Source organism: Desmodus rotundus, chromosome 7 (assembly GCF_022682495.2).
Source record: "Desmodus rotundus isolate HL8 chromosome 7, HLdesRot8A.1, whole genome shotgun sequence".
Classification (NCBI taxonomy): Eukaryota; Metazoa; Chordata; class Mammalia; order Chiroptera; family Phyllostomidae; genus Desmodus; species Desmodus rotundus.
In genome coordinates, this window is record NC_071393.1 from 103107809 (window position 1) to 103125153 (window position 17345).

The 17345-nt window shown below is 39.0% G+C and overlaps 1 protein-coding gene across 3 annotated transcripts in view; it reads left to right on the forward strand.

The window, feature by feature from the left end:
* The first annotated feature begins 3085 nt into the window (after positions 1–3085).
* TMEM260 (transmembrane protein 260) overlaps positions 3086–17345 on the forward strand; it is a 55678-nt gene continuing 41418 nt past the window's right edge. For all 3 annotated transcript variants that reach the window (XM_024567523.3, XM_045201354.3, XM_045201355.3), the window contains exons 1-3: positions 3086–3365; positions 8774–8805; positions 9537–9688. In XM_024567523.3, the coding sequence (XP_024423291.2) occupies positions 3206–3365; positions 8774–8805; positions 9537–9688 (344 nt within the window). In that variant the 5' untranslated portion in view covers positions 3086–3205. The remainder of the gene's footprint in view (positions 3366–8773; positions 8806–9536; positions 9689–17345) is intronic.

Here is a 17345-nt window from a genome sequence, read left to right on the forward strand (position 1 = left end):
TCATTAGGCTGAAAAGGTACATTTCTTAGCTGCCTTTGCACCTAGGAGTGGCCTACTCAACTGTGGCCAGTGAGATGTAGCGGAATTGTGGAATGACATTTCCAGAGTGCTTGTTAAGAGGGTTACGGCATGCCCTTCTCTTCCCATCTTTTCCTTCCTCAGATAAAGAGGGATTGTCTGGAGCATTAGCAGCCATCTTGGATTCAGGACACGGCCTTGAAGATTCAAACTGAGTGGGATAGTGCAGAACGATATAAAAACCTCAGTTTTGTCCTGAATGACATCAAGGAGTGGCCAAACCGGTGTTGGACTGACTTCCTCCAGACCCTTTTACATAAGAGAATAAACACTTGCATGTTGAAACCACTGTAGCAGGGTCTCTGTTACTAGTAGCTAGTAGCTAAATGTGATCTCTAATGGATACAACAGTGGTCTATTATTGTTCTTTTATTCATTCATCACATAAATATTTAAGTACTATTTTGTTCCAGGTACCACATTAGGCACAGGTATACAGTGGAAGTAAGATAGACACAGTCTTCCAGGTTTCACATGCTGTTCAAACCTGGAAGATATAGAAATGGAGAAATCACAAGGCAGTTGGGTTTTTTAAAAAAGTTGCAGCTTAAAGAAGAGGTTGGTGGTATGTAGTTTTGAGATTTATCAGCCTGTAGTTACTATTTACAGTTTCACTAAAACAATTGTGGGAAAGAAGGCAGAGAGAGAGGTAGTAAGTCCACAACTCAGCCCTGGTACATGGGAGATCTGACAGAGGCAGAGCCGGGTGGAGATGCCAGGGGTAACGGAAAGCCAAAGGTACATGCTGTCGTTGAAGCTGGAGGAGGAAGGCTCCAGAGAGGAGCGGAGAGTCAGCATGCTTACTGAGAGGTGGTTAGCACAGGGAACCGGCCATTCTTCCTCCTCAAAGGAAATTAACTGTGAAACTAATGAAGCCTAAGTTTCACAGAGGATCACTAGCACAGGCTCCTTTGAGTGTCTGTACCTAATTTTGTATCTGCAGTTTTATATTCTTTTGCTTAGATGGCTCTCCAAATGGTATGAACTCAAGCCCCATAAAACCTAGATGTGTTGTCCCTCTTCATCATCCTTCACCTCTCCATGACAACCTGACCACAAATATTTCATTGACGTTATTTCTTTCTTAGCTTCTGTGATACATCCCTCTCTTCCACTGTTCTCTTCTCCCACCATTCCCTAAATGAAGCTACGGGCTAATAACATTTGGCCTCAACCCTGTTCTCTCCACACTAAGCCTCTGTGAACTTATTCACTCATATCATCCTTACAGGAACAATTCCCAAATTCATACTTCCAGTACTGACCTTTACCTCCCAAACATAAGCAAAGAATGATGCCTTTTTGAAAGTAATTGCCATGCTAAGCATTTATCTTTTTATAAAGCTCATGAGCAGGAAAAAGATGAGATGGATAAAAAAGGAAAGAAATATATGCTTGGCTCAGTCAGTATTATTCATTGGCACACTTTTGTAGAAAAGAAATTGAATGCAGCCTGTCTTAGTAATCTGCTGAACAACAAATCACCCGAATATTCAGCGGACTAAAACAACAGCAGTGATCCCCCCCCCTAGTTACTATAGGAGAGCAATCTGTGGGATTCTCACAGGCTGCAATCCATGTCTTGAAAGGAGTTACCATCATCTCAAGGCTCATAGGAGAAGAGAACCATTCCCTACCTCCTTCGAATGGCATAGGCCAGATTTAGTTCCTCTCAGTTGGTGGACTGAGGGCCCTAGTTCCTTGCTGGCTGTGGGTTGGAGATGGCCCCCAGTTCCTTGCCATGTGGGCCTCTCCATAAAGTAGCTCACAACATGGTAGATGGCTTCATCAGAGTGAGCAAGCGAGAGGTCAAGAGAGGCAGTGACCACAAGAGAACATGCAAGCAAGATGAAAGTCAGTCCAAAGTGACAGCCATCACTGTTGCCTTATTCTACTGATAGAAGGGAGTCACTAGGTCCAGCCCACATCCAGTGGGAGTTACACAAAGGAGTGAATACCAGGAGTCAGGGATCACGAGAAGCTACTTTAGGAGCAGCCTAGCACACAGCTCCTGCCCTCCAGGAATGCACAATATAGGTGAGAAAGCACTGCGTAAGCACCTGAGAAAGACTAAGGGATGCTGGCACAACGACTGCCAATCAACGTAGATGTGTGTTAGTCTCCAGCCGAGACACTGTGCTCCTGTCAGATGGCTTATAACGAGCTTTAGACGGTCACTGAACTCCAGTGCACTTTGAGAAGCATTTCACAGAGGTTGCCCTCCTCCCCACCCCTCCAGAATAATTGCTACAATAATGTAAAATGTAAGTCTAAAAATCCGAGTGTGCTATGGCCCCTGAAATAGTCCCCATTCTTTTTTCCATTGCTGCTAGTTGGAAAGTACAGTGTGTTTCATTTACCACTTTGTAAATGAATACTCCTCTTCATTAAAGTAGGAGACAGCACTATAAGGATATGAATTATTTCTATTAATGCAGAAACTCAAGTTTCTCAGCTCATCTCCTGAGATTTCCTCATGCCATAAGAAAAAAACAGCCCAATTGGCTTATTTTAATCTCCCTACAGATTACTGAGCGATTTAATAATTAGCACACGGGCTTATAATTACTCTCAGTAAACATATGCGATCAAAGTAGTTACCTGCTTACTTGCACCTACTATACGCACACGTCCCCTTGCTTTAACGCAGTTTGGGCTCCGGCCTCCTAATCTTGGTCCTCACGCGTAGTTCCACCCCGCGCCACCGGAGGCAGAAGCAGCCTTTCCTGGCTCGTGGTTTTAGTCCCAGCTTCTGTCTCTGTCAGACCCTACCAAGTTCGTAAGAAAGGGGGGAATTGCCAAGGGAAGACAGCCCTGTTGCCAGACTTGCTTCTTAAGAGAAAGTTTATCCCCATTATAAGCTTTCTTAAAGAATAGTATAATTATGTAAGTTTTACCACTTGAGAAAGCTCCCAGGGCCTGGCTCATGCGAGGCCTGGCATTTTCTGCTCCCCCTGCTCCGCTGGAGAATGGAGCGGTTTAGCCTGCAGCACACCAACCCGGAAGTCGCACCAACACAGGGACTGTGTCCTCCTCACACTTTGCCAGAGAAGCTCCGTGCTGACCGGAGTCCTAGGGCTCACCTGGTCCTCCTCCCTGGGTCCCCCTTCCTGAGCCTCATTGGCCCATGGGGCTCCAGAGCGGCGGCAGGGGCCGGGCCCCGGGGCGGGCAGCCCGAGTGGGGCCGCGGAGCTCTGGAGGCCTGGGCGGCGCTGTCGCTGTGTTCACCGCTGTGGCTGTCGTGTACACCCTCACGCTGCCCCCCTCGGTGCCGGGGGGAGACTCGGGTAAAGTACTCTCAGGGTCGGCTGTCCCACCCCTTTCCCCGGGTCCACACTCTTCTCAACAGGTCTGGTCAGCTTACACCCTCCGTCCACCCGCCTGTGCCCAGGGTTCTGCGTTCCCGAACCAAATCCGGTTTCTTTAGTTCTCAGACTTTTGACGCCGGGCTTGCTAGTTTCGTCTGATGGGACTCGCCGACCTCTCCACTACCCCAGATCATTTTTCTGGACCTGAGTTTTGCTTTCCAGGCCGTTTTAGTCTGCACGTACTACTTGCTGCATGCTCGTGTTCCAGACAAAAGGAACTAACAGTAGTGCTGAGCAAGGATCCTGGAGAGTATTCTAGTGCTGGCAGAGACAATACACAAGCTACTGAATAAACAGCTGCATATTAAGTGGTGCCAATATAATGTTGACAGGGAAATGTGATTGAGAAGGGGGTAGTAGTGGCTTTTTTCCCTTTTTTGTTGAGTTTATGGGGTGGTATTGATTAATAAAAGTATAGGTTTCGGATGTACAATTATATAATACATCATTTATAATACACCACAAGTCAAGTCTCCATCTATCACCATTTAAACCCTCTTTACCCCCTTCTACCTCCCTCCAACCCCCCTTTCCCTCTGATCATTGCCACAGTGCTGTGTCTTCTATGAGGTTTTGTTTATTTGTTTCTTTAATCCCTTGACCTTTTTCACCCAGCCCGGGACCCCCCTCCCCTCTCAAAGCTGTCAGTCTGTTCTCTGTATCTATTCTGTTTCTATGTTTGTTAGTTTATTTTGTTTATTAGATTCCACGTGTAAGTGAAACCATATGGTATTTGTCTCTCTCTGACTGGCTTATTGCACTTAGCATAATGTCCTCCACGTCCATCCATGCTGTTGCAAAGGGTAAAATTTCCTTCCTTCCTTCCTTCCTTCCTTCCTTCCTCCCTTCCTCCCTTCCTCCCTTCCTCCCTTCCTCCCTTCCTCCCTTCCTCCCTCCCTCCCTCCCTCCCTCCCAGCTGAGTAGTATTCCATTGTGTAAATGTACCACTTTATCTAGTGGCTCCTTCTGAATGGCTAGTCAGGAATGATCTCTGAAGAGGTGATATTTTCCTGAATATTGAGAAGGAACCAGTCTTGCATAATATTTGGGGGAGAATACTTAAAATAGTGGAAGTCAGGTCATGGCTTAAAGCAAGCTACTTCTATTAAAAAGAAAGTCATGCCTCACGGGCCATTTAAATCACACACGTTATTGTTTTGTATTTGGTATGAGAAATAAGGTCCAGATTTCTCTTTTTGCTGCCAACTTGAGTGGCCATCCAATGAAGCCTAATAATGGCCAGTAATTTTGTCAGTGCCCTGACTTCAGCTAGTGAATCCATGGATTGACAAGGCTGAGGGCACTAGTTATCTTTTGCTGCGTAACAAGCTACTCCCAAATTTAGTGGCTTAAAACAAAGAACATTCATTATCTCATATTTTATGTAGATCTGGAAACTGGATGCCCTTTAGCTGTGTGCTGTTTCTCAGGACAGCGTTGCCATCAGGGTGTAGGTCTAGGCTGCCGTCCTCTGCAGGCTCAACCTGGGGAGGATTTGCTTCTAAGCCCAATCTAGTTCTTTGCCAAGTGGGTCTTGGTGAGCTAACTTCTGTCGAGAGAAAGGGATGGTCCTTGTTCACTTGGTGACCTAATCTTGGAAGTGATAAATCACTGCCCTGTCTCGAGTCATGGAAGGTAGTCAGTCACTCCAGCCCACATTCATCCAGGGAGAATACCAGGAGTTGGAGATTGTCAGGAGTCATCTTCAAGACTGCCTACCACGTTTGAGCTTCCTTGAAGTTCCATTTTCATGCTATCACCTTTCTTCTTTCAGGTCCTATTGAACACGTAGGAGGATTATTTCATTAGTAGGGAACGGAGTTACCATGTTCCCAAGGTTTTATAGTTGTGAGAGTATTGATGTTGGAGAGCGTTAATGAGAGGTTGGGTAGTTCTGCACCTTTCCAAAAAGAAAACCACTGACAATTACCGTGGTTGATTGAGCCTGAAGTATGGGGGTAGGCTGAACAATAGTTAACATTTATTGAGCACTTACTATGTGCCAGGCACAGTTCTAAGTGCTTTTACGTGGATTGTTATTTTAATCCTTCAGCTGCTACCCTATAATGTAGGTACTATCAATATCTTCTTTTTGTAGATGGCAAAATTAAAGCTAAGTTGTGTCCAGAATCACTTATCTAGAAAGTAGGGGCAGTCAAGGAAAGAACCCAAAAAGACTGGCTTTAAAACACACTCTCTTAACCTCTACTCTCTGTGAAAGAATTTCCCAAAATTGTTAAGTCCATCATTACATATATAGTGATATTTAAAATCTATGATTGTTGCCTTGTCTTTATTAATTGTTTTCAAAAAGAATAAAGTTATCTATTTACTTTGAGTTACCAAACTTTTGAGGTGCTATAATTTGTATAGTTTGACTCTAAATATCAGTTGCTTCTAATATTTTTATTCATTTCTGGGAAAGATAAATAAACTAGTCCAAGTATCCCCAGTAAAATTTGTATAATCATTATCTTTGATGATTTTGTGTATGTTGAATGGACTGTTCTTCAATGTTTGTATTTATGAAACATATTTTCTATCAATAAACAGAACCCATCTCAAAACCACTATAAAGCATGTATTCTTCTAACTGATAAATCTTAAACTACACTCCATAAATCCATCACATTGTGTGGCCTTGCCAGTGTTGTGCACTACTTGATACGTACAGTTGACTTATGGGCAGCAGTGCTCATAGTCCTTTGGAGGAAAGGGTGGGAATCTAGCCTTCACTTCAATTTGTTATTCTTGGGGAAGAGAAATTCACATTAGGATTCTGTCTTTAACAGACTTGATATATGACGATATATTTACTATAAAAAGTATAATATAAAGGAACCTAATTTTTTTTTTGAAACGTTAAGCCTCTGCTAACAACTCTGAGCTTGCCATCCATCTGTGTCCCAGACAGAAGAAAAGGTGTGGTTCATAAACTCGAAGGTACTTCAGAGTTGCCTGGGCAACTTCAGCCCCGGTGCCAGAGGGTCCTAGTGTAGGTGGGTTTGGGCTGTAGTCAGATTTTCGGTTTTATAAAGTACCCAGATAATTCTGACTGCCGATGGGAGTAGGACTTAAGTTTCAGGAACTCCTAGTGTAACAGGTTGGGGAAAAGCAAGGACCCAGGAGGCCCTTTGTTGGTTTTATGTTTTACTATTCACTTACCCTCTTCTCTAGTATATTCAATTTTAAGGGTAATATTTCCATTTAGCTCTTTATCAAAGATGCAGTTATAGGCTTTGAATAGTAGTAACATGTATAGATTTAGTTTAACATTTTGTAAGAGTTGATGGAAATTTGTCACATTCCAGATTTATCCTTATACTAACAGAATTCCAGCAAAGAGTTCTACATAGGTATAGTAACAACTTACTGATTTTTTAATGGTAAAAAGAAGTTAGAGAAAATGGGCTGTTTTTGTTAAATAGAGGAGAATGACTTATGACCTTGAAATTGTGAACTTCACTGTACTTCATCACACCTACACAAATGTAAGAACAAGAAACCGATTAAAACAGTTTTGGACTGAAGACGCAAGAGCTGTCTCATTGTAGAGTAAGACTGTGTACTTGACAGTAATTACAAAGGGAACAGTTACTCTAAACATTTTTAGACCATAAACAATTTCTTTAAAAAGTATGTAAGATACAGAAAGTACATTTGGTTTCCAAGGTTTTCTTGACTATCCCCAGAAAACTTAAAAGATGCCCTTAGGTAATTGACTTAGGTGAGCAGTATCTGTCTTTCGGTGTCTTTGTGGGGGTTCCATGATGGAAGCAGTCATTCACGTAAGAGGGGTGTCTGAGTAGCGAGGACGACAGTGTGATGTGTCTTTCCGCCAACCTGTGTTCGGAGCTCGAATTAGAGTCTGTGGCCAGAGGAGGGAGAGGTGGTGATGTCTTGACAGGATCCCGAAATGGATAGGATAATATTTTTAAATAACTTAGTGAAAAGGCAGAAACGAAAGCAACTAGCTGGAATATAAGGCGATCTAAGGGCTACATGGAGAGGTTCAAGCAGGTTCTATGAAGGAGGAAGTGATCCATTTTGATGGGGGAATTGGCTTGGGAGAGGGTATGTGTAAGGAAACTGTCAGTGGGAAGGTGGCAATTGAACTAGGCCTTGAAGGACTAAGAGAGAATACTGGGTGAGAAAAGGAGTGACACGGCGCAACACAGGACCATTCCAGTGGAACAGTGGGCGATCAGGTTTGACCGAGGCGAGCGTGGGTGTCACGGCCATGACCCTTGTAAAGGGAACTTGAAGCCATAGAGGGCCTGTGGGTCATGCTGAGGAATCTGAACTTCACTGAGAAACCAGCGAGCAGCCATTGAGAAGTTTCAGAAGAGAGATACGATCTGGCTTTTTGGGGGGTTAGGGGAGTGACCACGGGGTGGCATTAATAAGTGATTTCAGTATGAGGATGAGTTGAAGTAGAGGATTAGTCAATGCTATTGCCGCAGTGCAGGCCAGAGAGGGTGCAGGTCTACACTGTGGCTAGGGCAGTGGGTAAAAATGGAGAGTATCGGTATTCATTTAAGGATGGCAAATGGACATTCATACATTTCCTAATAGATAATAACATTCATAAATCATCAATTAATATTGATTGATTTCTTAAATTGCACTGTACTACAGTGTATAGGGATGAGGCAAAAATAGTCCCTGTGTTCTGGATACTTAAAATATTAACCAAACAGGCATTGAGTTAATGCATTATAATTTTAAGAATATAAAGGACTGTGTGAATAGTATAATGACATAATGGTTTGAAAAAATAGATCATGGTAGTTGGGGTTTACCAAAATAACCTGGAGCAAATACCCACTTGGAAATTGCCTAGAGGTATCCAGCCTAACTGAGGTGGAGAAGGTGTTCAAATGTCAGGTTTAGGGCAGCGTGGCCCACTGTTGGGGGCGCCCTGACCTCAGAGTCTGCATTTCATAAGGTCACATCTTTACAGACAGTTTTGTACTAAATTGTTGAGAGGTAACTCAGCATATTACATTAATGCTCTGTAAGAGTTTTTAAAAATATATTTGCAAGTGTATACAACTTTCAGGAGGGGAGAATAAACATTTTTGTAAAAATAGAATTCACCTATATTTTTACTGACCAGTTATTAAAAGCTACCACAGATAGTTTGTTCAATAAGGCCTAAGGTAGAAAATAGTCTTAGACTATTCATGCTGTTAAATCTCTGAAGATTTACCATTTTATCCGGTCAAATTAATGCAAAACCCCAATGCAAGCATTCGGATTTTGAAAACTTTGGAGGAGTGTCATTTTCTAATAGTAATTATTGGTTTTACATTATTTTTTCACAGGGGAACTGATCACAGCCGCACATGAGCTTGGAGTAAGTATTAGTTTTATTGTTTAATCAATGCTCTCATTAACAGTTTTAGGAATTAAGAAAGTTTAATTAAGCATGGAATAAAGTAGATTAATTTATTTTTAAACCCCAGTTTTTAGTAACTTATAAGTACAGTACGTGACAATTTACTTTAAGTTTTAAATCCAATTAAACTAAATTATAAAGCAAAGCCTTTACTATATATACAGTAGCTGGCGTATTATCACCCCAAATTTTGTATAAGCTGTGGAGAATGAAATAAATCGGGTTAACAGTTTTAATAAGTTTATTATTTAATAAACTTTATTATGGTGCATGATCCCTTCAGGCGAGACCTTAGGACTGTCGGCGCGGCGGTAATCCGGGAGCGGCGGGGCCTTTGCACTCTCCAGCCAGTGCGCTATTTCAGAACCGGCTTTTTTCAATAGCCTTTTAAAAGACCCTAATGTACTGTGAACCCCGAGAACAAACTGCTTGAGAGTTGACAATGAAATATGTCACCCTTTCTCTAGGTGATACACCGTGTGATAGACGCCGCTGCCAGATCCACTAAAGAAAATATGTGTTTGTATTGGCGCCAAAGGATTACAATAGAAAACCACTATTTAAACAGTTAGTCATTGGCCCGTAATCTTTCTACTTGCCTGAGGAAAGGCAGACTTTGCAATTAAAGCCAGTGTGACCCTTCCTTTACTGATAGATGAATTCCTTCTAACTTGCGAATTTTTCTGTAGGTTGCCCATCCTCCTGGCTATCCTTTGTTCACGTTGGTGGCTAAATTGGCAATTACACTGTTTCCTTTTGGTTCCATTGCCTACCGAGTCAATCTTCTGTGTGGCTTATTTGGAGCAGTAGCTGCCTCGTTACTTTTTTTCACCGTTTTCAGGTAAAGTAGTTGATTAGTTAAGATCCAGTTTGACTAATTGGAGGTGCAGTTTTCTTACAGCCCAAATACATACATTAAAAATGAGTTTTGTTGTTTGAATGGTTTTCCAATATCACTCAGGTGATTTCCCTTTCTTAATTTACAGTAATTTCGTGTGCCTTTGACCGCTTAAGTGATAACACAGTTGGTTCTGCTTCATACAGTGGAGCGAAGGTGTCACCAGTTCATTATCACAATTCTCTGGTTAGGCAGAACTAATAAGGTTTGTCATTTTATGAAGATGCAGATGGGCCAGTTTAATTCAACAATATGTTCATCTTTGGGTAAATGGTAAATATCCTTTAATTACACACAGTATTGTCGATGGGCAGCTGCCTATCAGGTTCCGAGCTAATACCTGATTGTATTGTATTTGAATATGCACGTGTTGTGTACTTTTTGAAATGAGGCTGTTAACTAAGGAAATCAATTTGGGATGTGGTTTAGGAAGGTTTCACTTTGTTCCATTGTAGCTGTGGGGAAATAGGCACATCAGTCCCCACTTACTTCGGTTTTGAAGGCCACCCTGCTTTTAAAAAATGGGTCATTTGTTTAGGATATTGATCAACTCATTTGTCTTTGCTGTTTCTGTTTCCTTTATTCTTAACCCAGTCTGACCGGTGCTTAAGAGGATTAAAGTGAAAAATACAAATTATACTTTCTGTAAAGGGAAAACCAAATCAAAACACTTGTTTCAAAAACAATTGCAGGTTTGATTATAAAACAAATAACTTTTATATGTAAATGTAATGTAGTTTGAATAGACATGATATCGAATGTCATTTTGGAGACCAGTGTTTTTGTTTGTATTAGTCATAATATTGCCCTTAAGCTAAATTCTTTTCTAAATTCTCTTTTAATTATTTACAATAAGGTAAAAGTTAACATAATTATGACTCTATACTTTTAAATCTATTTGTAGAAAACTTTCAGATTCAGATGTTATAATTTTTGGTTGTTGACTAAATTATTATCTATATTATTTAATTTGTTTCTATTTTAGTCTTACAGGTTTTCAGTGATAGCCAAATTTTTAAGCATGAAATGTTAAAGTAACTTCTCTGCTTGGATTGGTTTGTGTTATGGATGTTATGAATGTTTTCTTTTTCTAAATGATTAGAATACTCTTTATAAAAATTGTTTCTTCTGAGTCTTTTATAATTAAGGATCTGTCATTATTTTTGTTGATAGGAAAACTTTTTTATTTTTAAATATGTAGGTTGAAATTTAGAATTACCGGTTCTAAAGGTAACACATTACCTGGATGTGTGAGTTATTAATTTTCACAAGACATTTAAGACAAAGACCTTTAAAGAAAATGCTTGTATTTAGATAGTTCATTTATATTTCAGAAGATCATTTATGTAACATATACATATATTTGAATTTTATGTGGATATAAATAGCTTTTATGCAAATAAGGGATTTGTTTTCTAGAACTTCTCCATGTTTTTCAGAATATTAATTGTGGAAGCCATTCCACATGAAAACCACTGTAAAAATCATATATAAAAATCTTTATTTTTATAGAATCCAAATACCTTTGGACAGTAGTTTCCCTTAGAGTTTTCCATATTTTAAAATAGCTTTTATTAATTATTATTCTTGACTATAATGGGTTATAGAGTAGCACACTAGCCTGTAACCCTTTTCTTTTAATATATATATAGTCTTAATGATAAATTTTTATCCTTGCCGATACATGTTTTAAATCAGAAAACTCTTAATATGACTAAACTGGATATTTGAGTGGTTTTAATAATATAATACTTTGGAAAAGTTGCTTTCTTTCAGAAAAGGAATCTAACAATATTATCTCTTACATACATTTAATATGAAAATACTTCATTATTTTGAATACAAATAATTGACAAGGTACACGTCCTTTGGGAACCACCTAGTTCAAGTGGCAAATCTGTTTTGTCAAACAATAGACACCCTTCAGGAAAGAGCAAGCCATCTCTATGGTAATAGGACTAACAGTAGCCTATTGATTGAGTGGAAGAAGACATTATATACAGTGTCAGCTGGCTTGTTACAATTTCATTTGTTGTATGACCTGAACTTAACCTTTAAAACCTTTCTTCTGTGACTATAAACCCAACAGCAGGACACAGTTTCTGTGCAGCCATTACGTGGCGGCTTTTCCAGCCCAGCGTACAGTAATGTCCTCCTTTCTAGGTGGGCTCCGTTATCAGACTCTGTTTAGGAGACATCTTACTACTTTATTCACTTACACAGCAAATCATCATTCTGTTTTGTTGTTCAGTGCTGAAGGGTTTTGATTCACGAAACTGTTTTATTCTTTCTTTCCCCTGTCACTTAAGAAAACATTACTGTACATGGGGGATTAATGCCGACTGGTGTGCAGTAAATTAATTCTTTTAACAGGTTTCGGGTTTTTTCAGGTAATTGTTCACATAGCATTCACTATATTTAGCTCTTGGGGTGGACATAAAGACCTTCTGTACCTTTTAAACAAAGATTGTATTTCAAAAGCAAATTTCTGTTTAAATGTGTTGGCGTAAAAAGCTCCATTTTTTTTTCAGTAAACATGACTTAGATCGAAAGAACAATCTATTCACTGTTTCCAATTACCATGTAATTTTTGTGTTTCTTATATTTTTCTCTTGCTTTTAAAAGCAGTCAGATGTCATTAACACTACATTTTTTGGTCGTTCTTTTCTAATGGTTGGCGAGAACTCATTTATACTGGCTTTGCCCTAGTGTGGAAAGCATATGAGTAAAACAGCACATTGAAAGCTATCTGTGTCACTGTAGTTGACTGAATTAAAAGTAGTGAGATTGTGCCAGTTGTTTCTGTATTTATGTTTTGTCCCCTGCAGGGGTATTTTTAAGCATGCCTTATGTTAAGGGAATTTAATGTAATACGTTTAATTTATAATACGTGAAATAGTATTCATTTTATTAATGTGCACATCTGTGCATTTAAGACTGTAATACAGTTAGTGTTTTACAGGAACTGGGATTTTCTCTGTTAAGGCCATTAAAGTAAATGATTTTTGAGTTTGACAGTATGATATTTAAAGTGTTAGATTTGAAATTCTCAAAGCCCATTAATATAAACTAAAAGTTATAATGTAAATCACGGATATGAACAGCACTTAGCATGCCCTGCACTTGAATTTCAAACTTCCTTCCTAGGAAAGAAAGATCAGAGTAGGTCCTATGTACTGAGTGAGGAAAACACCGAAAGCACTGCCATTAAACATCAGTGTGCTTACGTTTCCTGTGCTGGTAGCACTGAAAGGGAATCGGGCTGATAGCATTGTATGAAAATGCTTTGCCTCAGGAAAGACTTAAATTGTTTTTGATCTCTGATGAGGGCGTCCTTTGTCATTTATTTAGGTTGTTACGAGGCAGGGAATATGATCTCCACAGGCCTGAGAGTCAGCATGTCCTTTTCAAACTCTCAGAGGCCGACTGGCACTACAGAAGGGTTCATTCAGCAGTGTTTGTTGAGCACCCACGTGAATTGAAAGTAAACTTGTTTTAGTTTTTGTAATCAAAATTCAGTGCTTATTTTAAAGAAAGACAAATTCACTAACTGTTACTTAAGCAGTTTTTCAAATATTTTTTTTTCTAAAAGGCACTGTTTTAGGAAACTTGCATAAAAAACTTTCTAATGCCACTGACATTCAATAAGAAATCAGATCTCTTAATATCAAGCAGTTTACCTAGAATATATGAGTATTAATAATAATTAAAAGGATACTGAAGCTATGTCTGTTTTCTCCAAAGAACCTGCAACCAACTTCAGTAATATTGAAATACCTTTGGGAGGATTATTTTATGCCAGTATTTTATTTATGGGGTATTTCATTTTTTTTTAAGTTATATATTTCTAAACATTGTGCTGCGGCTGAAAGTTAATTTGATTATACTTTTGGCAAAGGGACGCTTGACTCTGAGCACTGTGTCTGCTCCTCATAACTTCAGTAAGATTCCATTCAGTAAGGAATAGGAAAATGACATCCCTAGAGAATGTAGCGTCTCCTGCTTAAGGAATGTGTGGATTTTTCAGCTCAAGGAGTATTTTAGATTATTACCACAGAGCATAATATGAAGCTCGGCCTAATTTCAGAGGTAACAGATAGTCACCAAGTTTTTGCAGTTGAAGAAGGATGGAAAGTACTGGAGCCTTAATTTCCCTCCAGAGACTGTCTGTCTTGATCCGTGGTTAATTGATCATATATTTCTCTCATACTTGTATTAAAATTGTATTGACTCCGACTAGTTAAGCATATTAAGAGTTTGGTTCATTTGCATTTTCTTATAAGTAGAGGGACATATTAGGCTCAAATAGAGCACTTCATTTTGAAGGGAAAAAAGCAGGGCAAAAACTCTTTTTTTAAGACTGTAGAGTCTTTTCTGACAGCTAGTCAGAGTTAGAATTAGTTCAAGGAAATGTTAATAATGCACTGCCTGGCCTAATCCCTTTGATATCACCAGGTATCCTCCTGTTCATGGGTTAATTGCTTTAAAAGCCAAGGCAATATTCTGAGCGGTGGGCCGCTTCACCTTTTCACAGCTGTTACCATTGAGTGACAACTAAATCCCATGTGTAAGATGAGGAAGAGCTCAATCTCCAATTGGGAGAAAATTTATGTAAACCACAATCCCTTCAGAATGTGCGGAAGTCATAGACTTTCTTGATTTACTCTGCTTTTCCCAGAAAGCTCTATTGTTCACTTTCCTAAGTCCCATCAACCCTTTGTAGCAGAATATCACAGCGGCAGCAGATAGCTTGAAATATATAAATGCTATCATAGCTCTGATTAATAGCAGTGCTTATGAGTCAAGTCTGATAACAGTGCAGCTCTCCACTCAATTTCAGATACTGCTAATGGAATCTGTCTTCTCCAATTGTAATATGAGAAGGCCTAATTTGCCATGGAGCTTGGAGCTGTCACCAGTAGGGGATTGTGGGGTCAGATGGGAGCTGCCAGGTTTTTGCCCTGCAGCTTGTATCTCTCACTTTGAATAGAGCAGCCCCCTGCCTGCCAGTTAGCTGATAGGCCGCCATGGGGTTTATGCCACTATGTACAATGGGAAAGGGCTGCATAGGCTGACTTTATAATTGTGAAGCTAGCTCATATTTCCACAGCTACTGTGCTGCATAATTTCTAATAAGTGGTTTTAACAAATGTCAGATTATGAAAAGTTTCCTCAATTACAAAAACTTATAAAACATTTAAATTGCTAAATCTGTTTCCTGCCGAGATTTTGCCACTAGAACTAGTAGTCATCAGTCATTATGGCTATAATAATAAATGCATATATTTCTTAAAACTTCAAATAAAATTCCAGATCATAACTCCTATAGAAATAGAAAACAGGCTTCACGACACTAAGATACACTTCATAACTTTACATAACAAGAGGACTTAATGCTAATTTTCTATTTATTAATTTGGTTAGGGTTGCTAATGAAAGTAGTTTAATACTCTCATTTTGTTGATTTTTGTTATTTCAATCTTAAGTTTACTTCATATACCTTTAGGATTTTAACATTTTAAAAATTATATAGCATTTTCTAATTCTGAGTTAAAAAGGACTTAATGTGCTGCCTTGGCCAGTGCCTTTGCGAATAATATGCTGGAATATACTTTCAACCAATTTTGATTTTGCTACTGAATACAAAATACAGCTGTCAAAATTGAGTAATATTGAGGTCTTGTGTGTTTTTAAGCATTTCAAGCAATATTGACGAAAATCCATAATTTGGGAGTTATTTTAAACTGGGCTGTGCTTAAGAAGATAATGCCCCCCATTGTGCAAGTTATGTGGCATACTATGAGAACTTAGTAAAATGTAAATAATGATGGTTTCCATAAAGCCCAGTTCAGTGTTTTTTTGTTGGATATTGGTATAAGTCGATGGGATAAAATAAAATGAATTGTTCTAAACTATGAATAGCTTTCTCATTTATTGGTTAATGCATAAATCTTACTTGTAATGGAAATTGTGTGATTACATTTTATTTATGGAAGCTATTCATAATCTTACTCCCTCCATTTCAGTGGTGCTTTTTTCCTTTTTTTTGAAAGCTTTTAAGTCCCCCCTACTCAGTTTTATTTAGTGGTTTAAAATCGGGAATATTACTTTGTACTTTTCCTTTTAGTGTACTGGTGGTTGATATTTATGTAGCTGAAAATTCAAGGTAGAACAATTCTTTTCCTTTTGATCGACTCTCGTGAAATAGAACAAACCTTGGTAGGATTGTAGCTGGAGTGAAAGTAAATCTTTGTAAAATGTGGGGAAAATGACTTATTTGCAAATTTATTAAAGATGGAAATGTTTTACATTTCTTAGGTGCAGTGGTGGTTGCTTCAGAGATAGATATAACTTCAATATACCTATACCGTGTCCTAAGTTATTGATTTATGTTCATTAGATCTGAAAAATTAGATTCTACTACTCTCTACATGGCCACCAACTATAATTTGCACACAGCAGACCTGGCACATACTAGATGCTCAGCATGTATTTTGTTGAGTGTTGGGTTAATTGCCACCGAAAGAGAAAGGTCCAGCAGTGCGCCTTTCTCTTCAGTAGGTTGGCTTTCCAGTTTGGCCACTCTCCAGGTACACTGAAGAGATAAATGTATAAGTGGGAATTATGTGAATGAACTAGAAGGGAACATTTATATAACTTTCATGAAAAAGGCCCAGAAAGATAAGAACTTGGGAAGATGGAGGTGATAGGTTTGCTATTAATTGCTTCTTGCTTTAACCACACTGTAATCCATTGCATTTTTTTTAGCTGTCAATTAGAGTTGACAGTACCAGTAATTTATTGAACAGTAGTGCCCAGGTGCTGCACTGTGGCCTTCCTACTGGACTCCACTTACTTCATGGAGTTTTCCATGCAGAACGAAGGCAGTGTACCCTCCATGTTGGGTTCTCTGCATGCAAGTAACACTGAAGACAGATACGTTCATGGATTTTATGAAGCACGTCAAATGTGTGTTCTGAAAGAATTTCAGGTTTCCGTTATTTGCCTTTTGATGGAGGGTTAGACAAACATGTGACTACACATGAAAATCAAATACTGTGTAGTGGAAAGAAAAATATACCTTGTAATCAAGCAAAGCTGTGTCAATGGTGTAAATTGTAACCTCTTGATTTATCCATTGTGTCAACAGATGACTAGTATTCTATCAGAGAGAAAACAACCGCACATACAATACCTTTATAAGGAATCTTATCTAGGTCTCATGGATTTTGTGAACCGAAGAGAAGGCAGTTAACCATAGAATTCTGAGCTTCACCTTTGGGATGCTCTTAATAGCATCACGTATTCCTTACCCTGCCCCCTGCCAGTGGAGAACCCCTGGCGTTTGCATTGTCTGGGCGAATTTTAAATAGGTGATCACCCTGCCCATACTAGCTATCATACTCTTGGTGTGTCTTTCCTCATTGACTAGCCATATCTTATAGAATACGAGCTACAAGATTTTAGTGTCAACCCAAGTAAAAAGCAACTAGGTAGATGTATTTACTGCAGATGTACTACAAAATACATTTTATATTTTAAAAATAAATATGTAATAAATAAAATAGTAATATAAAATATGTTTATTTACATAAAGTAG